This window comes from Rana temporaria, chromosome 11, assembly GCF_905171775.1.
Source record: "Rana temporaria chromosome 11, aRanTem1.1, whole genome shotgun sequence".
NCBI classification, from domain to species: domain Eukaryota; kingdom Metazoa; phylum Chordata; class Amphibia; order Anura; family Ranidae; genus Rana; species Rana temporaria.
This window is the reverse complement of record NC_053499.1, coordinates 127,696,159-127,723,815: the sequence shown is the minus strand read 5'-3', so window position 1 is coordinate 127,723,815 and position 27,657 is coordinate 127,696,159. Positions and strand designations below refer to the sequence as shown.

Here is a 27,657-nt window from a genome sequence, read left to right as displayed (position 1 = left end):
TATATATATATATATATAATACACACACAGACCATACCCAAGTGGTTAAAGAACTCCACCTTACACTTAGGGGTCTGGTCTGTAGCCTAAATATTGTAAGGCTACCTGGTTTCAATTTCATTGGTTTCAATTACATTAACCCTCCTTTGCTGTTTAACATTTTTTTTTTCTTGGCTAAGATAATACTCATGGAGCACTCTGCTGCTGTCTCAACCAGGCTACATGCTTCATGTTAATAGCACCAACTCTATTTCATCCTGTTATCCAGAGAGGAAGCATAACCACATTTCTAAGGATTGTCACCCGCGTTCCAGCCAATGCGCAACCAAATCTTAGAACTCAAGTCTGAGTGAGATTTTTATTTTATAGAAATTCTTAGTTATCTATTATGTACACAGTGAAGGAGCACATTTTCTAGAGATGTGGGATATTTAGCTTTCCCAGGATTCTAGAATGCTAAGTGACATCACCTTCACCTAAAGAGAGCAGGTAGAAAAGTATTTTTTTCCTCCTTTCTTTCTTTTTTTGGTAAAGTTTCTACAGTTTTTTTTTTTTTTTTTAGACCGTCCTCAGTAGAGGACTACTCTATAGGGCTTTGTTGTTGTGAACTGCAAGCTCTGCTTTAACCAATAATTTTCTGCGTATTAATTCTTCATGGTCTGTGCAACTAGGGGTGTGATGGAGAAGTGTCCATGCTTACTGCCAAATAACGCCCTTCTTTCTCATTTCAGAAACTTGGGAGGTATGAATATGTACTATTAATATAACTAATAAAATATGACTTAATTATTATGACATAATAAGTCTTTCTGCTTAAGAGTTTGATGTTTGCTATTTATTGGTAGAGGTAAGTGTAATGTTGGTTGCTTGATGGCAGAAGAGATATACTGACACTGCAGTACATTGTATTTTGAAGAAATATGTGGTTCCAAACATATGCTGTGTAATGAATGCAATAAATAAAATATTTGACTATTCAGGGCCTTCCTTCGATGTCTTGCAGAGTCCCGGGTCCAGATTCTTGTTGTCCTCGTTATAAGTTGCTTTGGAGAAACAGAGGGCAGCTTTCCTGTCACACTCACATATGTACATCTCACATGGATTGTTATCACCTGCATGGGAGGAAAAACACAGTAAATCCAGACTTACTTCTTCATTTGTATTATAGTAAGGTGGCTCCCAGCTGAAGGGTTGCTAACCATTTGTAGCCTTGCACTAGATTCAAGGTTTCTTTCAACAGGCTTATAGAATTTGCCTAATGCCTATACAGTACCCTTTCTCAACAAGGAACTTGAAATAAATTTCAGATCTTCAGGAACCCTGCTAAAATTATTGGGGGTAAGATATCAGAAAACAATGTCTCTTTCATTTGTGGTCAGAATACCACCCTTGCAGACACATAAAAAAGATCATTGGTGTCATGTAGATATGTGCATGACAAAAAAATGTGTTTAGTTTTGATCCGTTAATCTAATTATTTTGTTTAGTTCAATTCAGTTGATTGGTTCAATTCATATTCGGATTTTTCAAATGTACCTATTTTTCTCAATTCGAAATTATCAAATCGATACATTTTCGAATCAGTTGAAATGAAAATGTTACATTGTTTTCGATTCGAATGCAGAAAAGTGAAAAAACAAAAGAAAAATCTTCATCAAATGATTACAATGACTCTTTAAATCACCTTTGGCTTAACAAAAACAGCATTATTTCGAAATGGTACTCTTAACAACACACACAGTCTTTGATTTCAGCAATATGTGTAGTGATAATTTGACTGGAGTTCAATGTAAAATTTGATTTGAATTTCAGTCTGAATTTCCAAATTTCGGATGAATTTCGTTACGTTATTTGGAGCATTTGGTAAAATTTGTTTATATTGTAATTGGGGTATTCGGATATATCCGAACAATTGAAAAATGTGTCCGAATATTAATTAGAAACAAACCGCACATGTCTAGTGTAATGCCTCTTACTCTGCCAAGTGGCATTGGTCCCAGAACTATGCAGATGCCATCAAAGGGAGGTCAATAAACCATAGCTCATGGAACCTCTAGAGCAGGCATGTCCAAAGTCCGGCCCACGTGCCAGTTGCGGCCTGCGGTCCGGTTTTATATGGCCCCCAATTGCAATTTGCTTTAATCACTTTTGTGGCCCCCCAAGATCCACACAGGGCAAGGATGAGCTTGGTTTAAAAAAAAAATATATATATATATTCTCTAATCCCCGAGCGCCTCTCACTGATAAGCTGGGCGTGTTGCTGGGGTGTGTTCCAAAGCCCGCTGGGAAGCCGATAGCGCCAATAACAGACACTAAGTAATTTCTCGGTCCACAGCTGCAGAGCTCTCAGTGCCTGTGATTGGCTGCGTGCTGTCAGCGTCCTAGCGGGCTCGCCCGAGGTCATCCTTGCAGTGAGAGGCACTCGAAGATTTCTTAGGGGATAGCATAAGTTTACTAATATAAAGCGAATATTTAAATATATATATAAGAATATAAAAAAACAAGTTCATCCTTGCCCTGATCAGAACTTGAGTGCCACAGAAGAGATAAATAAAATAAAAGTGGGGCCCACTAAATAGAATTAAATATAAAAAAAAAAAAATAGCTCATCTTTGCCCTGAGTGGAGCTTGGGGGCCACAGAAGAGATAAAGGCCAGAGGGATAAAGAAAAGAAATATGTTTTTTACTACCTGAGCTCATCCTTACCCTTGAGCGGAGCTCTGAGATTTGTTTGGGACCAAAGAGGATGGATATAGATTATATATATATATATATATATATATATATATATATATATATATATATATATACACATACATATACATATACATATATACACACACACACACACACATACACACACACCACGCACCACGCACAGCCACAAAGGTAGGAGAATTCTTTTTGGGTGGTGCATTAGTGCTTGGACGAACACACACCAAATTTTAATGGTTGAAAGAATGTCAGGCAAAATGGTCGGCCCTCACGCACGTTCACTTCATCAAATCTGGCCCTCTTTCAAAAAGTTTGGACACCCCTGCTCTAGAGGAACTGTGGTTTAGAATAGCTGCTATGCAGTATGTCTTGCTGGCAAACAATTTGTTTACCTCGTGAACCTCTGCTTGCTCTGCAGTGCTAGGCGGTCATGGCAGACCTGAGGTGTGTGCTCAGTTGGTATAGGCTCACCACACTCCAGATTCCCGGCTCCCAGTAATGGCAAGTTGTCTAAACACCAGCGGTGTCTCTAGTCAGTGAAGCTAGTAAAACTGTAGCCACGTTCCCGACATGTTTCGCAGTAAATGCTTAATCATGGGATTGGCTACTGAACTCCCACCCACTTCCTTTATAGATTCCCACTGCCTAACACATAATTGGTCATCCCGCGCATGCGCGCATGTCATGTTTACTGCGAAACATGTCGGGAACGTGGCTACAGTTTTACTAGCTTCACTGACTAGAGACGCCGCTGCTGTTTAGACAACTTGCCATTACTGGGAGCTGGGAATCTGGAGTGTGGTGAGCCTATACCAACTGAGCACACATAGGTAGGGAGACCGCCGCTCCAGGTGAGCACAGGCAGGTAATCAATGTCCACTCAGGAATCACACGGGTGCTGGCAATGCATAGAATTAAGCAGGTGGGAGAATGGATGGACAGCCGCACTCCAAAAAGTCTTGTTGAAAAAAAGACGTGCTCTTTATTGTAAAAAGGAAAAAATGCACAGCACACAACAGCATACAGTGGGATAGACAGCTGACGCGTTTCGCATTAACAACTAATGCTTAGTCATAGCTGAGCACACACCTCAGGTCCGCCGTGACCGCCTAGCACTGCAGAGCCAACTAAACACTGATGTTTGCTGTGATTTGTAGCTGACTTCTAATTTTTTACATGTGAGTTTAATGAATGAAGTGTTGCTGTGATTTTGAATTAAACTGGTGGTACAATTTTACACTATTGGAGCACTTCTTTTGTTTTCATGTACATTTTTGAGGGATTATCACGGTGGTCCAGCTGAGATTCGTTTATCCATTTGTGGGATCATACACAAGTGATTTAGCCTAACACAAGAGTGAAAGGCAAATCCGTCTGGTGAGTGCGTTTTTCAGAGGGGAGTTATCACATCACGGTGGTGAGGAGGAAGGTTCACAGAATAAGGAATTTTCTCATCTAATTTGTTCATCAATTTTTTATGGACTTTATATCACTTGTCACGTGGTGTTGTTGAGTTTATATGTTATTGTTTATTATTATATTAATTAGCGCTGCAATTTTCTTATACCTATTTAGGTTAAGTTTTTTTCCTTTTAATTATTCATTCACCAAGTAGCAGCTGTAGTTTATTTCACTTTTTTTTTTTTTGGCGCAGTGGTGATAGAGGTTACCCAGGGCGTTAGTATCCTATATCAATCATATATTGTCAATATATATTAGTACTTTATATTACTTGAGTATTGGTTACAGTACTTAGCGCTGCTTCACTTTACTATATACATATCTACTGTTGCTGGTGACACTTTAGAAGTTCAGCAGCTTTAAATACTTTGATTTTTCACTAATTTTAATCCTTAACACTTCTAGTAGCGCATTAGTAATTCACATAAAATTACCTACTTTCTAGTGTTGTTGCCAATTTAAAGTCCCAACTGGGGGTATTCCAATTTTTCCACTCACTTACAATGCAGGACTGGTCCTGCATTGTGCATCAGAGTTCAACTGACAGATGGGGCTCACATGGCTTCGGGGACAGGTTACCCAGACAGGAGGAGCATATGGGAGTGAAGGGTAAGGTAAGTAAAACTTCTCTTTATTATTCTTCCAGACATAAATGAGTATTTAAATCTTGCTGTTTGGGGGGAGCCCCACTGCAAGGTTCGTTTTTTAATTTCCCAAGTTCTGGCGACAGGGTCTCCTTAGAGTATGTTTTTCATTGTGTGAAGAAGAGCGTAAAATAAGTGTACCGCTTACTTTTGCAGGTCACAACGTTATTTTCACAGCTGTATGAGTAGAACTCTGTGTAAGGGTTATCAAATATGGGCTTACAGTTTGCCACTGATTTGTGTTCACTATAGCAGTTATCGTGAATCTGGCAGCACCTGCAGGCAAAAGGAGAGATGGTTATCAGATTTTCAAAGGAACATACATCAAGCATTTTAAAGTGACACTACAGTCTGGTTTAAAGAAGTCTATTTAACCACTTCAGCCCCGGAAGGTTTTACCCACTTCCTGACCAAGCCATTTTTTGCGATACGCCACTGCGCTGTTTAACTGACCATTGCGTGGCCGTGGGATGCTGTACCCAAATAAAATTGAATGTGGTATGTGAATTGCGCTCCCCTAGTGGTTCATCTATCGCCACCTACTTCTGGGCAATGGTTTTAGTTATTAGCCCCCAATACATATCACCTCCATTTGGTAATACACCGAATAAGTATAAATGTGTATAAATATGTGCCAAGTGCTTATATACAGATATTCTTCTCAGAAAAATTGTAAAAACACAAAACCACAAAAAAACTTGCATATATCTGCTTATACACTTATAAAATAGAATAGTGCTCTTATAAAGCATATGTGTCCCTATGCCAGGATCAAGGGATCACTACCTCAAAAACAAACAAGTATTATAATAGAAATATATATATGAAAAACATGAAAAAATATATATGTGGCAGTTACAGTAGGTGTTTGTGATATTGTGTTTTTAGCACGACAGCATCGCGCTGATTCTCGGCGACATGGTGCCGAGATCTCGCCGACATCTCGCACTCACTGGAATAGTGACAGCACATCCCAGCAAGCGCGTCATAGAAGCAACGGGAGAATCGACTTGGATTCCCGCCAATTCTACACGTGTGCGGCATTTGTTATGAATCCTGAGGGGGAAGTCCCCACCGGATTTTAAATAAAAATCCGGCATGGGTTCCCCCCTCAGGAGCATACCGGGCCCTTAGGTCTGTTATGGGTTGTAAGGAGAGCCCCCCTACGCCAAAAAAAACGGCGTAGGAGGTCCCCCTACAATCCATACCAGACCCGTATCCAAAGCACGCTACCCGGCCGGCCAGGAAGGGAGTGGGGACGAGCGAGCACCCCCCCCTCCTGAGCCGTACCAGGCTGCATGCCCTCAACATGGGGGGGTTGGGTGCTCTGGGGCAGGGGGGCGCACTGCGGCCCCCCCCACCTCAGAGCACCCTGTCCCCATGTTGATGAGGACAGGGCCCCTTCCCGACAACCCTGGCCGTTGGTTGTCGAGGTATGCGGGCGGGAGGCTTATCGGAATCTGGGAGCACCCTTTAATAAGGGGGCCCCCAGATACCGGCCCCCCACCCTAAGTGAATGGATATGGGGTACATCGTACCCCTAACCATTCACCTGTAGGAAAAATGTCAAAGTTAATAAACACACCACACAAGGGTTTTTAAAATAATTTATTTTTCTGCTCCGGAGGCTCCCCCTGTCTTCTTTATTAGCTCTTTTACCAGGGGGAGCTTCTTCTTTGACGTCTTCGGGTGGGTGGGGGCCGCCGTCTGGTTCTCTTCCACCGCCGGGGGGGGTCGCTTTTAAAAAAGCCCCCACCCCCCGGCGGGGTTTCCTCCGGCGTCTTCGGCGGGGGGGCTTCTTCCGCTATCCCGACGGGTCTTCTCCGCTATCCGGGGGGTCTTCTCAACTCTCCGGGGGTCTCCTTCTATGTTCGCCGCTCTCCGCTGTTGACTCGGCGCACCCCGGTTCTTCCTCTCGCTGTCCGGTGCCTTCTTCTTCCGTGCTGTATGTCTTCTTCTCCTTCCGTGCTGTGAGTTCTTCTTCCGTGCTGTGACGTCATGTTCTTCACTTCTCTTCTTCTCCCGATGTTGACACGTCGCCTTTCCTCGCTGCAATGACGGGTGCGCGGCTTGCATCGGATTTATATAGACCTCACAATCCCATCATGCTCTGGTACCTACCCATGTGATACCTACCCACGTGGGTAGGTATCACATGGGTAGGTACAGAGCATGATGGGACTGTGAGGCCTATATAGGTCCGATGCAAGGCGCGCATCCGTCATTTCAGCGAGAAGAGCCGGCGTGTCAACATCTGGAGAAGAGAAGAAGATGACGTCACAGCCCGGAAGAAGAAGAATACGTCACAGCACGGAAGAAGAAGATAGACGTTCAGCGCTGAAGGAGAAGGCACCGGACAGCTGGAGGAAGAACCGGGGTGCGCCGAGTCAACAGCGGAGAGCGGCGAACATAGCAGAAGACCCCCGGAGAGTGAAGAAGACCCCCCGGATAGCCGGAGAAGACCCGTCGGGATAGCGGAAGAAGAAGCACACCACCCCCCGCCAAAGACGTCGGAGGAAACCCACCGAGGAGTGGGCGCTTTTATAAAAGCGACCCCCCCCGGCGGTGGAAGAGAACCGGACGGCGGCGAAGAGCGGCCCCCACCCGAAGACGTCAAAGAAGAAGCCCCCCCTGGTAAACAGAGCTAAAGAAGACAGGGGGCGGCCTCCGGAGCAGACTAATAAATTATTTTAAAAACTCTTGTGTTGTGTTTATTGACTTTAACATTTTTCCTCCAGGTGAATGGGTAGGGGTACAATGTACCCCATATCCATTCACTTAGGGTGGGGGGCCGGTATCTGGGGGCCCCCTTATTAAAGGGGGATCCCAGATTCCGATAAGCCTCCCGCCCGCATACCCCGACAACCAACGGCCAGGGTTGTCGGGAAGGGGCCCTGTCCTCATCAACATGGGGACAGGGTGCTCTGGGCTTCGGGGCCCCGCAGTGCGCCCCCCTGCCCCAGAGCACCCAACCCCCCCCCCATGTTGAGGGCATGCAGCCTGGTACGGCTCAGGAGGGGGCGGGGGGCGCTCGCTCGTCCCCACTCCTTTCCTGGCCGGCCGGGTAGCGTGCTTTGGATACGGGTCTGGTATGGATTGTAGGGGGACCCCCTACGCCGTTTTTTCGGCGTAGGGGGGGCTCTCCTTACAACCCATAACAGACCTAAGGGCCCGGTATGCTCCTGAGGGGGGAACCCATGCCGGATTTTTATTTAAAATCCGGCGGGGACTTTCCCCTCAGGACTCATAAAAAACGCCGCACACGTGTAGAATTGGCGGGAATCCAAGTCGGATCTCCCGTCGCTTCTATGACGGCTTTGTCTCTATCGCGGCAAGCCAGCTCGGCGCTGGCTCCCGCGATGGGGCTCGTAGGTGCTCAATCTCGCCGAGAAAGGGAGCGAGATTGACACAATATCGCGTGCACCTACTGTAGATAGAGGATTTCTAAATTGGTCCTCTTCTCATTAAAGTCCCAATATACTAATCAGGTGCTTATATGAATGCTTCTCCGGTGAGGTGTTATAACCAGGGCTCAAGTCCTGCAGGAACGCGTGGGAACGGAGTTCCTGCACTTTTTTCACAGCAGGAACTCCGTTCCCTTTGCAGGACTAGAGCAGCCGAGCTGCCCGAGCCAATCCTTCACTAAGCGGCGATGCCCAGCTCGAGTCACTGTCAGGGGCAGGCGAACCTTCGTAATCCTTTGTTACTGGCCGCTTCCTGTATATGGATTCATCGGGTATTCCATCACTTCCTCGATGCCGCAATGTCTTCTGGGAGTTTTTGTCATTGTTCCCAGGAGACATTGCAGATTTCTGCCGCGAGTTATCATGGGATTTAGAAAGAACTTGCTTACGGCATCGAGGAAGTGACAGAATACCCGCACACTACCCAATGAATCCATATACAGGAAGCGGCCAGTAACATAAAGGATTACTATGGTACAGTGGATCGAAAAAAAAAAAAAAACATGCGGTTTAGTAATTATGCATATGAGCGTATCATTTTTTTTTTTTTTTGGTGGGGGGGGGGAGTAGATCTTGGGTGGGAGTTCCCACACTTTTTTCCCCAGGACTTGACCCCTGGTTATAACACAATGAAATGTCACCACTTCCGTGATATTCCAGTCACCGCTAGAAACGGCCACTCACCAGATCTCATTCAATAAATGCCTTTGGTTCATTCCCAGGATAACCACTCCTTTTACACGTATTTTCACCAACTGCCAGATGCCTTGGATGTACTAGTGGGGTCTCTTTCCCTCCTACAATGGCTCATAAAAAAGAGGAGTGCCCCTCATGGTGTAGTACGTAAAAAAATGTATTGGTTATATAAAAACAGGTAAGTATTGCACTCATGTATGTTTTTTTATTATGTAAATGATGGAACATAAGAAAGTATAATGTTGTTTGGAATGTTGTTGTTAATAACAATAAAACATTTTGATTATTAAAAAAGTAATGTGTATGGATTATTTTTGTAGAACAAGGATATCCGTTTGTGTCCCTATAAGTTTGTGAACATTAACCTGGAAAGTTAAGCATGCTGGAGGGTAAATCGAAGTGTCTAAAAAGAGAATTATCTTCCAGACCGGGCCTTTTCTGGCACTTTTTGTAACAATCAGTATTTTTTGCTAGAAAATTACTCAGAACTCCCTAATATGATTTATGTTTTAAAGCAGAAGCCCTAGAGAATACGTTTGTGGCTTTTGCAATTTTTCATGGCACATGGTATTTGCGCAGCGGTTTTTCAAACAAAATTTGGGTGAAAAAATAAAAATAATTAAGATTTTACTGCCAAAAAACAAGATACATAACCTAATTGTTATGTAAAATATAAAAGATGATGTTATGCTGAGTAAATTGATACCAAACATGTCATGCTTTAAAAATGCGCATGCCCGTGCAACGGCGACAAACGTAAATTTTACTATTCATTGGTGACACTTTAAAAGCTAATACAGGTTACCACTTTAGATTTACAGAGGCGGTCTGATGCTAGAATTACTGCCCATGATCTGATATTTGTGGTGATACCTCACATGTGTGAGACGATCGATCGCTGTTTGCGTGTGTGCGGGACCGACGTATGTTTGCCTTTGCGCATGGGGAGACAAGAACACTTTAATTTATTTTATTTTTTATTATTGATAAAAAAAATATATTTTTTTTCCAGTTTTATTTTTTTATCTTTCTAATTACTTCTATTGCTGTCACAAGGAATGTAAACATCCTTGTGATGGCAATAGGCATGTGATAGGTAGTCTTTATGGAGAGATGCGTTTTTGAATTGTCTACATTTTTTTTTAATGTTGCTGTTGACATCTAGGTAAACTGGAAGTGATATCAGGTCATTGCTTTTGGATTGCTATAGCAGAGAGCAGATCAAAGCCAATCTCATTCCTGCCAGGTGGATACTCAGGTCTCCCAGTGGGACGGGAGAGCCCAAGCAAGCTACGGGAGGGTGAGGACATCCCCCCACTGCTTGTAAAAGCAGTCCAGCATCTAGTTAGCCACTAGGATTGCTTTTACAAAGGAGCCAACCGCCGGCTCTAAAAAACTGTACCGGGTTGATGCCTGCAGCTGCAGGTATCATCCTGATATAACCACCGAAAGACCAGTGACAGACAGGTACATCGCTGGTCCAAAAGTATGCATAGTATGAGGGCTTTATGTAGAATAGGGGGCATTACATATTACAGACTGCCCACCATGGATTTTCATGTTAGATAGAAAGGTTAAATGAGCAAAAATAGCTTAGATACAGTTTAATAAACTTACCTATCCAGATCATCTACAGGAGTGCCGGAGCCCCCTATCCCACAATAGCAGCCATATCCGTTGTACTCATCCAGTGGCTTACTATTTGGTATTGTGCACTTGATAATTTTGCGAAACTGTAGTAGATTCCTGGACTGGGGTCTACCAGAGACGGTTGTCACTGTAAAATAGTAAACAGAGATATGGGTGGTACACATGACTTCCTGCAGTCTAAAGAAAAGTTAGGTTGTAAAATAATTAATATTGGAAGGTCAGTCTAAACAATTGGTATTGGGGGTGGCCTCAATGTTTTTGGCCTTTGAGTGGAAAGTAGTGTGCCGTGGTGAATCACAATCACATGTGATCACTGATGACACCATCCATTTGATAGCTTGACAGTTCGGTTGAAAGCACAAGCAACTCTTAGGCCCCTTTCACATGTACAGATCCCATGAGGATCCGTACATGTGTATCCGCTTGCTCAGCGGGGATCAATCCGTTGATCCCCGCTGAGCCGGCAGATGACAGGTCGGTCCCTGCACATTGTGCAGGGACCACCCTGTCAGAACTCCGCTCTCCCCTATGGGTGATCGGATGAACACGGACCGTCTGTCTGTGTTCACCCGATCCACTCTGCAGACGGATGGAAAAATAGGATTTTCCTCCGTCTGCAGAATTGGAAGATTGCGGATACTGATGAGATTGGGTATCAGCGGATGTTAATCGGCTGACGCCCGCTATCTCATAGGGATCAATGTATGCCCCTTTTTCATTCGTAAACGGATGGATGAAAAAAACGGACATACGGTCCGCAGGTGTAAAAGGGGCCTTACAGTTATCATTTACACATGCCTTGCCATGCTTGGTTTGGAAAGCAGTTAAAATAATGAGTTTAGTTCCACTTTAAGTATTTATTGCAAAACACAGTTGTGCCTTCTTAAAACATGTCTCACTTCCATCACAGATCCGAAGTGCCCCGGGCCAGCTTTGCATTTAGAACTGTTGATTTACAGCACGTAAGATGCCTTCTGCATTAACACAGCTCTGCTGTGCTTCAAAACTGTTTACATTCTGGGGAGGGGAGGGAGAAGTAAAAAAAAATATTTTTTTTTAAATAAATATTTAAACAAATTTTTCGTTATTCGGATATATCCAAATCCCCAAATTACAGTACAAACAAATTTTACGGAATTCTCAGAATAACAAAACAAAATTCGTCTGAATTTTCGAATATTGAATTGAAATTCAACTCAAATTTTACATTGAATTCCATTCAAATTTGAACTGTAAACATATTGTTAAAATCAAAGACTGGGTGTGTTATTACTGTACCATTTTAAAATCATGCTGTTTTTGTTAAAGGGGTTGTAAAGGTTTGGTTTTTATTTTCTAAATAGGTTCCTTTAAGCTAGTGCATTGTTGGTTCACTTACCTTTTCCTTCGATTTCCCTTCTAAATGTTTTTTTCTTTGTCTGAATTTCTCACTTCCTGTTCCCCCTCAGTAAGCTGCTCCCATCATTCAAAGACGTTCTGGCTGGGGGTTAGTCAGCGTGCTCTCCCCGCAGGGATGTAGTCCCAAGGGAGGGGGCGAGCATGCTGACTAACCCCCTGCCAGAACGGCTCAGATGATGGGGGCAAGCTTACTGAGGAGGAACAGGAAGTGAGAAATTCAGACAAAGAAAACAAACCTTTAGAAGCGAAATCGAAAAAAAAAAGGTAAGAGAACCAACCATTGTTACCCACTAGCTTAAAGGAACCTATTTAGAAAATAAAAAACAAACCTTTACAACCCATTTAAGCCAAAGCTGATTTAAAGAGTAGTAATCATTTGGTGAAGATTTTTCTTTTGATCATTTACTTTGCAAGTGTGAAATTGAGAAAAAGAAACCAGTAATAATATTTATAGTTAAAAGCATTTGTACTTGACATAATTTTTTCTTAGCTGGGTAAAACTTCTGCACGGTGGTAAAATGTTGAAAGTAAGATACTACTTTTAATAATTAGAACATAATTATTTTGCATATTTTGAATAAACGTATTATTAATACAAACAAGATCGATGTGTATAAATGACAATCAGATGTTTGGTTACTCGGCTGCTGCGTTTGAATCGAATAAATATTTAACACTTCCGATTCAACCGATTCTAAATTTATTGTTTCAAACTTTTAGAATCGAGGGAAAAAATTGTAAATTCAAAGAAAATTGGAAAAAATACTTAGAATGAATTCCGAATACAAAGTCCGAATACCAATCCCGAATATTGATTGAACGAATCAACCGAATTTAACTAAATTAAATAACTTGATCAACGAATCTAAACAAAACAAAACAAATCTTTCCATCATGCACATGTCTACAGTTAGATGCCCACCATGCAAAATTTCTAGGGTTGTCACTATGATACAGTGGAACCTTGGATTACGAGCATAATCCATTTCGGGAGAATGCTTGTAATCCAAAGCACTCGCATATCGAAGTGAGTTGCGCCATAGAAGTCAATGAAAATGAAGATAATTTGTTCCGCATTGACTTCTATTGCATGCAATACCGCATGTGGCCAGAGGTGGGGGATAGACTTGGAAAAACTCTGAGACAGCTCTGCTGAACTCGGAAACCCTCAGAAAGGCTCAGAAATACTTCCGAATGGCTCAGAAATGCACCCCCACACCTCTGGCCAAATGCGGTACTGCACACCGCAGAAGCTTATATCCTGCTCGTTTTTGCGAGACAACACTCGCAAACCGAGCCAGGATTTAAAAAAAAAAGTTGCTTGTATTTCAAAACACTTGTAAACCACGTTACTCGTAAACCAGGGTTCCACTGTATTCTGAATGATCTCACATTTGAGTCTGTGGAAATGCAGACCAAATGTCAACTGACGCACAGAAATATGGGACATGACTAGAGACATTGTAAACAGTTATGAAAACACTGCTGTTAATCTATTCTTATACTACAATCGCGAATGTACCGTATATCCCATGTATTCCATAGATTATTACAGTATGACAAGATTTTGGGGGAAAAAAATTGAATTCAGTAGGTAAGCCTCTTCTTATAGCAGCTCTATGTTGGGTTTATAAACCCTCATTGCCTCACTCACTTGTAAAGTTTAAACTGGTTATCCCAGAAGCAGAATAGACCTGTTATGTTTTGCTACAAAGTACTGTATATTTGTAAGTGCATTTGTATTTTCCTAAATTAATTGTAAAGGCAGAAGGTTTTTTTTATCTTTGGCCCCCCTAATACTTACCGGAGCCCCATCTCTATCCAGAGCAATGTCCACGAGTAGTCACTCGGCCTTCCTGGATGCCTGAGACACAACTGCCATTGGCTCCTGCTGCTGATAATCAAAGTCAGTTAGCAAATCAGGAGAAAGAAGGGCAGGGCCGACCCGCAGCTCTGTGTCTGAATGGACACACAGAGCTTCAGCTCAGCTCAGATGCCCCCATAACAAGCTGCTTGGTTTAGGGGCTCTCGACAGGAGGGAGGGGCCAGGAGCAGCGTAGAGTGACCTGAGAAGAGGAGGATCCAGGATGCCCTGTGCAAATCCACTGCACAGAGGAGGTAAGTATAACATTTTTGTTTTTTAAACAAGACTTTAAAATCACTTTAAGGCCTCGTACACACGGACGGACTGTCCGCCCGGAGATTTCTGTCTGATGGTTGTACACACCATCAGACAGAAATCTGCACGTACACGATACGCGGTGACGTGGCCGCGCCCCTGGAAGTTCAATGCTTCCACGCATGCGTCGAATCACTTCGACGCATGCGAGGGATGGCGGCCGATCGGACATGTACGGTGAGTCTGTACAGACGACCGAACATGTCCGACGGACAGGCTTCCAGCGGACGTTTCTTAGCATGCTAAGAAACATTTGTCGGCTGGAAAACGGTCGGCTGGACAAATGTCCGCTGGAAACCTGTCCGGTCGGCCGTACACACGACCGAACATGTCTGATGAAACTGGTCCGCGGACCAGTTTCAGCAGACATGTTCGGTCGTGTGTACGGGGCCTAAGTCTTTTTTAAATTATCTGTCTGGTGGTGCTTAAAGAAATCACTGCCAATATTTGGCATGTTTGGGAGTACCTTAAAGGCATACACACATAATTGTTACTGATAAAACAGTTGAGATCAAAATCGACATTTAAGTTGCGGGGAACCATGACCTTAGTCTCATGGATCCAAGATGATTCCCTTTTGGCTCAGATGTCTAACAAAACTACCCCCTCTCCAGTGATTTTTAATTTTTTTCCACCACCCAGAAACGTAAACCCTTACGATTCTTATTATGAACCTCCTTATAATGCCTGGACACATTATGATCCCTTTTCCCTAGTTTAATATTATTAATATTACTGCGCTGATCTAATTATCCAGAGGTATTTAATCTCTGGGAATATGGACATAAGTGAAATATCAGGGCCACAATGTACCCAATCTTAAGTGTGAATAACCTGAATACAAACAATAAAAAATATAAGAAATATATGAGACATACAAATGTGACACAGTGATTTCAAACTTAAATCATATATCTAGATCAGTGTGTCAGCATACAATCCATATGCCACAGTGCTTCTATGAGAAAAATGGCTGTTGCTGCTACTGACCAACCAAATAGTGAAAACAATACGAAAGATATTACAAAAAAATATATTATATATATATATATGTGTGTGTAAAAACCCAATATGCGGTACGCCAACTGCACCGTGAGTTGTCCAATAACCAATATTGGAACAAAATAAAATAAATATCAATAAAAGTGAAATAATTATCAAACAACCATACAAATGTGCAATGTGCTGGCTGCACTTAAAAATAGTCCAAATGACAGGCAATCTTGCTCTTATACAATAGGTTCCAGCAAACACAAGGTTCAATGTTGGTAATGCTGTATACAGGAAAGTGCCGCTATCTCTTCCACCCGACAAAGATGTGCCACCATCACCAATGGTTAAAATCAACACTCACCAGACCCCAGATATTATTAGGCTCCAAAGTGGTGTCTTTTCTTTGTCGGTCAGTGGGTGTTGCCTCCTTTTCCCTTTTACAAGGTGTCATCAATTCAATATAAAGTGCCTCTGACCGGCACTGAGTGTCTTTGGCAGTGTCAACCGTTAAAAGCCGCTGACCAGCATTTAAGTGGCGTCCTAAGAGGTGTGCTTGCCCCGCTGTGCTCCGCATGTATTGCTACAAGGGGTCCGTGCGCGCTGGTGTGCTGCACCCTCAATGTGTGTGTCCAAACAGCCTCTACGCGTTTCGCTAGTTGCGTCGTCAGGAGAGCTGTGGACACTACTGTTTAGGCTGTATTTATACCCCTGTGGATTCCCTGAAATGCTGCAAGGTAGTCACAGGAAACAGGAAGTCTTCCAGCCACCATCTTAGCTGGTGGTGCAGGAAGTTCCTGTTCCACCATTTTGGTTCCTGGATACCTGGCTTTTTGCCAGTCCTGGCCATTCACAGGAAACAGGAAGTCTTCCGGCCGCCATCTTAGCTGATGGTGCCGGAAGTTCCTGTTCCACCATTTTGGTTACTGGATACCTGGCTATTTGCCAGTCCTGGCTGTTGTTACTGGGTGTCAGCAATAAAAATATAAATATAAATATGCCCAGCAGCCAGGGTGGCTGTATGTGTGGGGTGCTATGTGCGCTGCTACCTGCGTTCGTTTGTGCACCTCCCCCCACCCCCGTGTGCGGGCGCTTGTCGCCCTGTGTGTTATTCCCTGTATTATCGCCGCAACCGGAAGTGCTTGTGCGGCCACCTTGCCTCCGTTACCGGAAGTGTCCGTTCCGCCATTTTGGTTACTGGCATCCTGTGTTAGTCTATGCCTATTTTAGGTAATGGCTAATTCCCCACACAGGATGTAATATTGGTTATTTTAGCTACTGGCAATAGTCCCTGTGTAGCAGTCACCGTCTCTGGTTGACGCTGCCAGGGACACTTTACAAAAAACAACATTTTATCACCTATATTACTGTAAGTGGTCAAAAACTGTGTTTACTAAAAGTTTTATTTACTAAAAATTAATCAAACACCATGAGGCCATAAAAAGCAGGAAACAAATACAGTTTTCATTTTTCTGCTGCTATATTTTAACTTTTCTATATAAACCCTTCTCAGTGTATATCATTACTGATATTTTAACCCTATATAATTAATACGCATACTCGTTGGTTTCTGATACTTGATGGTAGGTGATCCATCATCAAGTGATCTAGTGCTGTTTCTTAGATGCTGTTTCTTAAAGGGGAACTGCTCTAATTGCATACATACTAGAAATATTGATGTTATCAACTTATTAATGGAATGCTTAGGGGGAATGAAATGCGGAATACTTAAAACATCAAAAATCTTCCAAAAAACAATTTATATCTAATTCCACATTCATTCCCTTAGGCTTTAATGTGTCCAATCTAAAAATCCACTCAGTTTCGTTCCTCGATACTTCCCTTCTTAAATTTATGTTCCTCCAATTCTGTTCAATTTTATCTATGGCATAAAACTTCATTTTACTGGGGTCTCTGTTATGTTTATATGTTTTATAGGTGCGGAAGATGCAAACCTTGTCGCACCACAAAAGGATCAAGAAAGGTTGACCAGTTTCAATCTCACGCCAATAATGAACAATTTAAAGTGGGTAAACTGATCACGTGCAGCAGCACACACGTAACGTACGTAATAGAGTGCGAGTGTGGGCTGCAATACGTGGGCAGAACCACAAGGAAACTCTCGGTGCGAATGGGAGAACACATTAGAAATATCAAAAAAGGGTATATACATCATAGTGTGTCATTACACTTCAGAAATAAACATAACAGAGACCCCAGTAAAATGAAGTTTTATGCCATAGATAAAATTGAACAGAATTGGAGGAACATAAATTTAAGAAGGGAAGTATCGAGGAACGAAACTGAGTGGATTTTTAGATTGGACACATTAAAGCCTAAGGGAATGAATGTGGAATTAGATATAAATTGTTTTTTGGAAGATTTTTGATGTTTTAAGTATTCCGCATTTCATTCCCCCTAAGCATTCCATTAATAAGTTGATAACATCAATATTTCTAGTATGTATGCAATTAGAGCAGTTCCCCTTTAAGAAACAGCATCTAAGAAACAGCACTAGATCACTTGATGATGGATCACCTACCATCAAGTATCAGAAACCAACGAGTATGCGTATTAATTATATAGGGTTAAAATATCAGTAATGATATACACTGAGAAGGGTTTATATAGAAAAGTTAAAATATAGCAGCAGAAAAATGAAAACTGTATTTGTTTCCTGCTTTTTATGGCCTCATGGTGTTTGATTAATTTTTAGTAAATAAAACTTTTAGTAAACACAGTTTTTGACCACTTACAGTAATATAGGTGATAAAATGTTGTTTTTTGTAAAGTGTCCCTGGCAGCGTCAACCAGAGACGGTGACTGCTACACAGGGACTATTGCCAGTAGCTAAAATAACCAATATTACATCCTGTGTGGGGAATTAGCCATTACCTAAAATAGGCATAGACTAACACAGGATGCCAGTAACCAAAATGGCGGAACGGACACTTCCGGTAACGGAGGCAAGGTGGCCGCACAAGCACTTCCGGTTGCGGCGATAATACAGGGAATAACACACAGGGCGACAAGCGCCCGCACACGGGGGTGGGGGGAGGTGCACAAACGAACGCAGGTAGCAGCGCACATAGCACCCCACACATACAGCCACCCTGGCTGCTGGGCATATTTATATTTATATTTTTATTGCTGACACCCAGTAACAACAGCCAGGACTGGCAAATAGCCAGGTATCCAGTAACCAAAATGGTGGAACAGGAACTTCCGGCACCATCAGCTAAGATGGCGGCCGGAAGACTTCCTGTTTCCTGTGAATGGCCAGGACTGGCAAAAAGCCAGGTATCCAGGAACCAAAATGGTGGAACAGGAACTTCCTGCACCACCAGCTAAGATGGTGGCCGGAAGACTTCCTGTTTCCTGTGACTACCTTGCAGCATTTCAGGGAATCCACAGGGGTATAAATACAGCCTAAACAGTAGTGTCCACAGCTCTCCTGACGACGCAACTAGCGAAACGCGTAGAGGCTGTTTGGACACACACATTGAGGGTGCAGCACACCAGCGCGCACGGACCCCTTGTAGCAATACATGCGGAGCACAGCGGGGCAAGCACACCTCTTAGGACGCCACTTAAATGCTGGTCAGCGGCTTTTAACGGTTGACACTGCCAAAGACACTCAGTGCCGGTCAGAGGCACTTTATATTGAATTGATGACACCTTGTAAAAGGGAAAAGGAGGCAACACCCACTGACCGACAAAGAAAAGACACCACTTTGGAGCCTAATAATATCTGGGGTCTGGTGAGTGTTGATTTTAACCATTGGTGATGGTGGCACATCTTTGTCGGGTGGAAGAGATAGCGGCACTTTCCTGTATACAGCATTACCAACATTGAACCTTGTGTTTGCTGGAACCTATTGTATAAGAGCAAGATTGCCTGTCATTTGGACTATTTTTAAGTGCAGCCAGCACATTGCACATTTGTATGGTTGTTTGATAATTATTTCACTTTTATTGATATTTATTTTATTTTGTTCCAATATTGGTTATTGGACAACTCACGGTGCAGTTGGCGTACCGCATATTGGGTTTTTACACACACATATATATATATATAATATATTTTTTTGTAATATCTTTCGTATTGTTTTCACTATTTGGTTGGTCAGTAGCAGCAACAGCCATTTTTCTCATAGAAGCACTGTGGCATATGGATTGTATGCTGACACACTGATCTAGATATATGATTTAAGTTTGAAATCACTGTGTCACATTTGTATGTCTCATATATTTCTTATATTTTTTATTGTTTGTATTCAGGTTATTCACACTTAAGATTGGGTACATTGTGGCCCTGATATTTCACTTATGTCCATATTCCCAGAGATTAAATACCTCTGGATAATTAGATCAGCGCAGTAACATTTTTCTTCTTAGAGCACTATTGACCCCCACTAAGGGCACACAGTACTGCAGCAGATCACAGTTCACATTTATTTATTTATTTATTTTCTTTTGCGCCGGTGACACTCACAACCAATATTATTAATATGTTCTACTATTCTAATACCGCATACAGACGAAACCGTGGATTTTTTTCCAACAGATGTTGGCTCAAACTTGACTTGCATACACACGGTCGCACAAATGTTGTCGGAAATTCCGAACACCAAGAACACGGTGACGTACAAGACATACGACGGCACTATTAAAGGGAAGTTTAATACCAGTCATATTAGCAGTTTACATGCTGGAGTGTCCATGCTCCCTTCAATATATAGGAAGGACTTCGAAGACCCCTATCAGTTAGAATAAGGGAACGTATTAATAATATTAAACTAGGAAAAAAGGATCATAATGTGTCCAGGCATTTTAAAGAGGTACATAATAAGAACCCTGAAGCCTCGTACACACGATAGGTTAACCAGAGGACAACGGTCTGAAGGGTTTACGTTTCTGGCGGGTTGAAAAAGTAAAAATTCACTGCAGAGGGGGTAATTTTGTTAGACATCTGAGCCTAAGGCAATCATTTTGGATCCATGAGACTAAGGTCATGGTTCCCTGTGGCTTAAATGTTTATTTTGATCTCAAATGTTTTATTAGTCACAATTAAGTATGTAGCCCTTTAGGGTAACCTTAAGGTAAGGTAATCTTCCTCGTCACAAGGAAGATGTGTAAACTAATTGCTACTAGTTCAGAAAGGAACTTCAGCCCTTTTAAAAAAAAATCTAAAGTCAACAACCACAAATACTGTTACTGACTTTAAAATTAGGTACTTCACAGCACACCAATTTGGTTTCTGTTTTCCAGTTATGGCCAGTTTGTTGGGTTCCATGCCTCTTTTATCTGAAGGCTGTGAGGGTGTGGAGGGGGTGGATGGGCTCTTGGGAAAACACTTTTTTTTTTTAAAGTGGTACCATTTTGTGCAAATATTCAATAAAAGAACATTTTATAAAAAAGAAAATCAGGTACTTACCAGTGTCTGCAGTCCAGATTTGTCTTCGCACAGCCAGTTCTTCTCACCACTGCAGGGTTTACGGCACCACCGTCTTGGATTTGGGAGCCAGCTGTGACTTCTTGAGGAACCACAGCTGGCTCCTGACTGCGCATGCACAAGATAATGCAGAGCTGTTGGACTCTGCAGTCTCATGGGAAGTGTGACATGTCTCAGGTGGCGGGGGCATGTGCAGGCTCAAGCGGAAGTCATTTATGCCTAGGAAAGAACTGAGGATGCGGGAGAGGTACCTGTCTAAAAAAGTATCTGCTCCCCCTAAAAAAAAAAAGAACACTTCAAAAATGTTAGGGGCAGCGGGGAAGGGTAATAGCGGCACTTTCACTTTGAAATGAAGGTCCACTTTAAATACTCTCTTTTCCTTATGACTGTAATTAAAAAATGCTATACATTTGTGAATTAAAGGCGTATTAAACCCTAAACCAGAACTGTAATATATTATTAGATGTGGTGGCTGCATTTCCTTTATTTTTTAGGCTTCCTTCCCCCTGTTTTCACTTGGTGATCTGACCAGTAGCACAGCTCCTGTATTTGAGCACCTACACTGGATGAAGGAGCAACAGAGACAATTTGGAACAGCAGAATTGTCAGTCTTGGGGAGGGAAGAGTTATATGGCAGATTTAAATACACTAACAAATTGCAGCCAAAGTCAATCTAATACTAAAAGCAATTACAGCAAACTGTATTTTTTTTCTTTTTGGTATATTGGTTTTACATAATCAAATAAAATGTGATCATTGTAAGCACCCCTGTCAGCGTTAAATGGTTTGTCTCAACCCCCTAACTGCTATTTCTGCAGGACAACTACAACAGACTTTCTGGCAGGATCAGTGGGTGAAAAAGAAAGAAAGAAAGAAAGAGACTTAAAAAGAAAACTTTAGCAGCCATCACATCTAGAAATTGGTAAGGTACAATACAATAAATGTTTGTTTTTTGCATTCTTTTCTCTTTAGTTTAACCAATTTAAAATAAATACCATTTGACATTTAGCCAACTTTGCATTCTAGCCACTGGTAATACTCTTAAATGATTTGTTTTTCAAATATGTTTTTGATTTTAAATGATATATATTTAGTCCGATCTTCTTTCATTAGTCTTACCTGCTAGAAGCAGAGTCAGGAGTACGCAGCGTCTCATGTTGGCAGATTGAGGACTATACGATGGGAACTTTTCATCTTATACCAATAAGTGTCCTTGGCACCGACCTGTGGAATAATGTGTCCCATGCCCTTAGATATGGGTTCATTAGCTTATACCTGGCACAAACAGCTATGCAGATTACTGCAAAGGCACCGGGAAACACTTTATTGGAATTGTTCTCACCAGTGTATCTGCTCACATGATCAAATACCTAGCCATTTAAAGTTTACCTTCAATATTTTTTTCAACTTTCCATCCATTAAATCTTCTGCCCTTGTTGTTTTAACTTTGGATAGTAAAACATTTTTTTTTCTGCTAGTACCGTATATACTTGAGTATAAGCTGAGTTTTTCAGCACATTTTTTTGTGCTGAAAATGCCCCCCTCGGCTTATACAGTACTCGAGCCACCTTTTTGTGCTTGATCTCCCGGAATTTGGAGACCCGGTATTGGCTGCCCGTAGGTCCCCTACCCCCACTCTTCCTCTACAAGTGTGCAAAGTTTGTTGTCCATTGGACCTACGGCCGGGGAGCACCGAATTTTCAAAATCAAGCACCCCTTCCATAAACTCCTATGTTAAACGGTCATTTCTCCTGTAACTTTGGGGACCCGGTACTGGCCGGCTGTAGATCCCATGGACCCCAATCTTGGCACACATGTAGTCTCCTCTATAAGTGTGCAAAGTTTGCTGTCTGGGGGACCTATGGCCGGGGAGCACCAATTTTTCAAAGCCGGGCACCCCTTCCATAGACTCCCATGTTAAACGTAAGTCTAGTCATGTGCACAGCTCTTCCAGGCTCCTCCACTATCGGTGCACCCCCCCAGATGGGGATTGCCTCCTGCTTCTACCTAGTACTTAATACTCCGCTTCTCCCGGCCGACAACTCCTCCCCAGTGTCATGTGACCTCAGATTATATGGGAGGTCTGTCCCCTGCCAATACCAAGTGGGGATTGGTCAGGGCTCATCACAGGAGCTGCCTGCCACTCTAATCCCAGGCCCTACCCCTCTTCCAGAACAATCTCCTTGGAAGCAGGGGAGGCACCTCAGAACTAAAGCACAGGTGGTCACACCCACTGCTACACTGACCACTCCCTGCGACTCCTCTCCGGCCACTCTACATAAAAAAAAAGTATCGGGGAAGCATCGGGAGCATTTGTGCGAGTACAAGTACTCGCGCAAATGCTCTGTATCAGTCCCGATACCGATACTAGTATCGGTATCGGGACAACCCTAGTATAGAGACATAATAGTTAACTGATTCCTTTTAAAAACGATTAAAAATAGATAAAAATCAATCATATAATGTATCTGTAGTTTCTAGTTTCATTTTTCCATGTTTCCGGCTTCTCTGCTGTACAGAGCCACAGAGCCAATACAGGGCAGTGATGGTTTGGAAAACTAAACTGATAGGTGCTGTGGGGTTTTAGACACACAGTAATCACACCTCCTTGATTAGTGACCACAGAGAGAAAGCTCCCAGTACTGTGGTTATCAGGAAACAGACAACCAGGAAGTGTGGAGATCAGAGAAAAATTACAGCAACTTGAGAGCAAAAACGAACAATGAGGACATGAAAACAGCACTGCATTAAGGTAAAGGAAGCTATTAAGAAAAAAAAAAATCCTTTACAAACCCTTTAAGTCAGGCTGCAGGAGGAGAAAAGTCTGACTGTGTTTTTTTACAGTTCGTCTTATCGCCTGGGCTGGGAGAGAAACAGATGGTCCTTAGCTCGCTGCCAAGGCTTATATTTAATAAACTTATAAAAGAGCACTGTTTCTGGTTAAATGTTTACTTTTGAAAAATGCTTAAAGTGGTTTTAAAGGCGCAAGGTTTTTTACCTTCATACATTACACGCATGAAGACAAAAAAATCTTCTGTATGCAACCCCCTCCCAATACTCAACTGAGCTCCCTCTCAATCAAGTGATGTGCATGTATTAAAGTCTGTAGCCTTTTCCAGTTTAATAAGAACCTCTAAGGCCAGAGATAGCCCCTCATATCCTTCAATATGTAGTGGGTTGTAAAGCATAGTGGGTGCAAAGATGGTGAAAGTCATTGAGCACCAGACACTTCTTGGATGTAAAATAGGTTTTATTTCTCTTAACAATCTTTTTTGTATTTTTGGGGGGGGAAGAGGGTTAGGGCCACCCTTACGTAGTTGTAGATACAATTAGCAGACTCCCTGACTTCAATAGGAGTACAGCCGTGCAGGGAAAGGCCCCAGCAAGGCGCCACACCTGCACGTGCAGGAATACGGTCTCCTATGGCAACAGTCTTTAACAGTTCCAAACTCAAACATAACAGTTCCTTCAGCTTCACTACAACTGCTTCTTGTAGTTCTTCAACACTGAGCTCCCAGTCTCTCACTAGACCCACTGATTCTGAATCCCTTGAGCTCCTCCAATCTTTGCGGTGGTATCTCCCTCAAGCATCACCCACGCTTCCTTGCTGGGTCCCTAGCTTGGCACTCCAGATACTTCGCAAGCTTCACCCCCCTCTAACCAGCTCGGTCCCTAGCTTGACACACAAGGCTGCTCTGCAAGCCTCACCTCTGCTGGTTGGGTCCCTGACTTGATCCCTGCCTGAAGTTCCCCCGATTCTCCACCATGCTTGTTCGGTGAGAATACTGCTCCAATACTTGCTTCAGTTACTCACTGTGGTCCCTTGTAAAGGTGGTTGATCCCTTAGTGGCCACAGCTTCCCTTCTACCTCTGACCACAACAGGTTCTTCCGGCCAGCAGAACCATCACTTCTGGTTGGCCTGCAAGCCGCATTTCCAACCCTGCGCTGCCTTCTTACTTCTGGATAGGCCCACACACAGCCCGACAGCCAGATGCCCTAAGGGTAGCCCAATCTCTGGCCTAGCAGCCCAGGGTGTATGACACACGTCCACCCAGACAGCCATCCAGGTGGCACAGAATGTAGATCACCTGACTCCGTCCAAATATATAGGTGCTCTGAGGAGGCCAAGGGGTTCAAGAAAACCCCTGCCCATTGGCTGAGATACCCCATATACCCATAACCTGACCTTAGGTTGCCCTCTTCATATCTAGTACCACCAAGTACCCAGCCACCTAGTGGTAGAAGTGCAACAAGGCTAAACTTAAGGGGAAATCAATAGATCTCTCTCCAGGATAACTACCCCTGGTAAGTAAATTTGTGAGGAGCTCCCTGCCTAAGCTACAGGGTGCTACATGCATGAGAGTGGAGCTTCTCCTGCGTCTCTAACTCCTCATAGGCTGCGGCAGCAGTGCATCCATCGACTTCTGCTACTGTCAATCACAGCCAGTGAGCCAACGAGGGGAGTGGGACTGAGCCTTTCTCTGTGTGTCTGTATGGACGCATAGAACGGGGCTCGTGAGCAAGCACACACTAGTGCCCCCAGAGTAAGTGGCTTGCTATTGGGTGCACTGGCTGAAGAGGAGTAGCCAAGAGCATCGGCGGGGACTGGAAAAAAGGAGAATCGGGCTGTTCTTTGCAAAACTACTGGGAGTGAGGTAAAATAATGGCTGTGCTGGTGGAGTGCTGCATCTAATGAGAGAAGTCAGAGTACAGTTAAGAGAAGTGCGAATTACTGGGAAGTTAAGTGTACAAGTTGTTCTTCTTACTTCTAATTTCGAAAATCTGCTTTATTGTTGAAGTCATGCAACCGAGGTCTTAGTGATTAGCGAGCGTTGTTCTCAGTGTCCTCGGCTGGGCGTGTTAAACCAAAAATAATTTGTGGCGCATCATGGCATCATACCAATGGGTTAGGCTCGTCCTTCATGAAGTGGTATTCAATCCAAAACCAAAAATGTAATATATTGCAGCCTAACAATCATCATTTGTGGTGGCTGCAATAATTCTCTATGTTTAATCTTTTGTCCCTCTGTTTTTACCTTGTGATCTGGCCAGTAACATCTCCTGCATTAAAGTGCCCCCACTCTAGGGGAATGAGCACAGGGGCACATATGAACCGCAGCATTGTCAGTCTGGGGGGGGGGGGGGGTGAGTTCTGCCATCCACACAATGCCACACACGTGGGGATCCCAGGCATCTAAGAAATTGCAGTGTTCTCCTCTCAAAGTCTTACCTTCAGCCAAGGCTGAAGATTGGAGTGCCCAGAAACTGGTTCCGAAGAATCAGACATGATAATTTGTTGCTTCTAAATGAACTATCAGGGATGGCTTGCAAAGCAATTACATTTAGGCTATGTTAACGACTAGCGTCTCATGATCATATATTTTTGCATACTTCTTTCGTGTTTTCTCGCTACATTCACAAGGCAGCCGGATTGTTTCAGTGAGCTTCCCTATTTGCGACAAATGCACCAGAGAAGTTCATTTACCTTTTTTAGGCTTGAGCTTTGCTCATCTTGACACTTTTGATGTTTACAAAAATGCACGTCAGTTTGGCGCATTTGAGGTGCCATTAACAATAATTGGCACACCAATTGGAAAACGTGTTGTGTGCATGTTTCATGAGCATGTACAAAAATACATGCTTTTGCTGACATTCGCAGAACGCTCAGTTGTGAATGCAGGCTTAGGTCGGGTTCAAACTGGTGTACTGTGGTTTGGTTGCAGTGCTGATGTATGTGCAGTTTATATACGTTTTACGCACATATTTAGCCACGGCCCCATTGATTCCTGTTAGGGCACCCATTTTTGCTGTGTTTTCTGAAAGTGCACCAAAGATGTGGCATGCACGACTGTTAATGTTTTTAATAAATAAATGATCTTTCAAAAGAAATGTATGTATCACGACCATACCCTGGACAGCAATCAGGATTGTAACAGAGTTTACAATATGGTAGTCTTCTTCAAAGTGACAAAAACAGTTCCTTTAATTTCTGATTACAGCATTCAAAATCACTGCTTAACAATTTTAAATATAATTTTAATGAAAAACAATGCAGTAAAATAAACAAGATTAAATGTGAAAAGTACTTAGCAAAGATCTTCTGGTCTTTGGTTTTGTGCAGAGCCTAATTCATTTGCAAAAAAAATCCAGTCTGACGTGTCTCAAAAACATGGATCTCTCAATATCCTTAGCTGTTTTTAATATTAAAAAGAGAACTACAGAACAGCAAATGCAGTTATCTTTTCTGGTCTTTGAAAATGGGGTTTACAGACATTATACAACAAATTAAAGGGTCTGAAGGGATACTGAAGTGTTTTATTATGCTCCACTGGACACTCCCTTAATGCCAATTGCGCTAACTATATCTTTGTTTCCTTCTGACCAGGTTTCCCAATCTGGAATAAAAGTATGATGATTCAATAGAGATCAAATATGATCTAAATTAGATGCATATATTGGTTAGGAGATTTAATGTCAGCCTGCTGAACCAGGTAATATAGGAGTGGTTGGTATCCAACTGATCTTTTTATGAGGATATCTCCATTACAGATAGAATTATGTAATATGAACCAGACTGGAGAGCCTAAAGCCTCGTACACACGATCAGTCCATCCGATGAGAACGGTCTGATGGACCATTGTCGTCGGTTAACCATTGAAGCTGACTGATGGTCCGTCACGCCTACACACCATCAGTTAAAAAAACGATCGTGTCAGAACGCGGTGACATAAAACACAACGACGTGCTGAAAAAAACGAAGTTCAATGCTTCCAAGCATGCGTCGACTTGATTCTGAGCATGCGTGGATTTTTAACCGATGGTTGTGCCTACTAACGATCGTTTTTTTCCCATTGGTTAGGAATCCATCGGTTACATTTAAAGCAAGTTGGCTTTTTTTTAACCGATGGTTAAATAACCTATGGGGCCCACACACGATCAGTTTTGACCGATGGAAACGGTCCATCAGACCGTTGTCCTCTTGTTAACCTATTGTGTGTATGAGG

The 27,657-nt window shown here is 42.8% G+C and overlaps 1 protein-coding gene across 1 annotated transcript; it reads right to left on the bottom strand.

Moving 5' to 3' along the window:
* Nucleotides 1-543: 543 nt before the first annotated feature.
* On the bottom strand, nt 544-21,880 carry LOC120917655 (phospholipase A2-like). The gene is made up of 4 exons (XM_040329107.1): nt 21,772-21,880; nt 10,598-10,757; nt 4,969-5,096; nt 544-1,112 (listed from the first exon to the last, which is right to left on the bottom strand). The coding sequence occupies exons 1-4, from the start codon at nt 21,806-21,808 to the stop codon at nt 973-975; spliced, it is 465 nt and encodes a 154-aa protein (XP_040185041.1). The 5' UTR covers nt 21,809-21,880; the 3' UTR covers nt 544-972.
* Between the last annotated feature and the right edge of the window lie 5,777 nt (nt 21,881-27,657).

Excerpts from the sequence above, each read along its gene's own strand:
- LOC120917655 (XM_040329107.1), bottom strand. The coding sequence starts at position 21,808 with ATGAGACGCTGCGTACTCCTGACTCTGCTTCTAGCAG. Across the intron at positions 10,758-21,771 it reads CCTGACTCTGCTTCTAGCAG|TGACAACCGTCTCTGGTAGA; the intron begins GTAAGACTAATG and ends ACTATTTTACAG. Across the intron at positions 5,097-10,597 it reads CCTGTAGATGATCTGGATAG|GTGCTGCCAGATTCACGATA; the intron begins GTAAGTTTATTA and ends TTTTGCCTGCAG.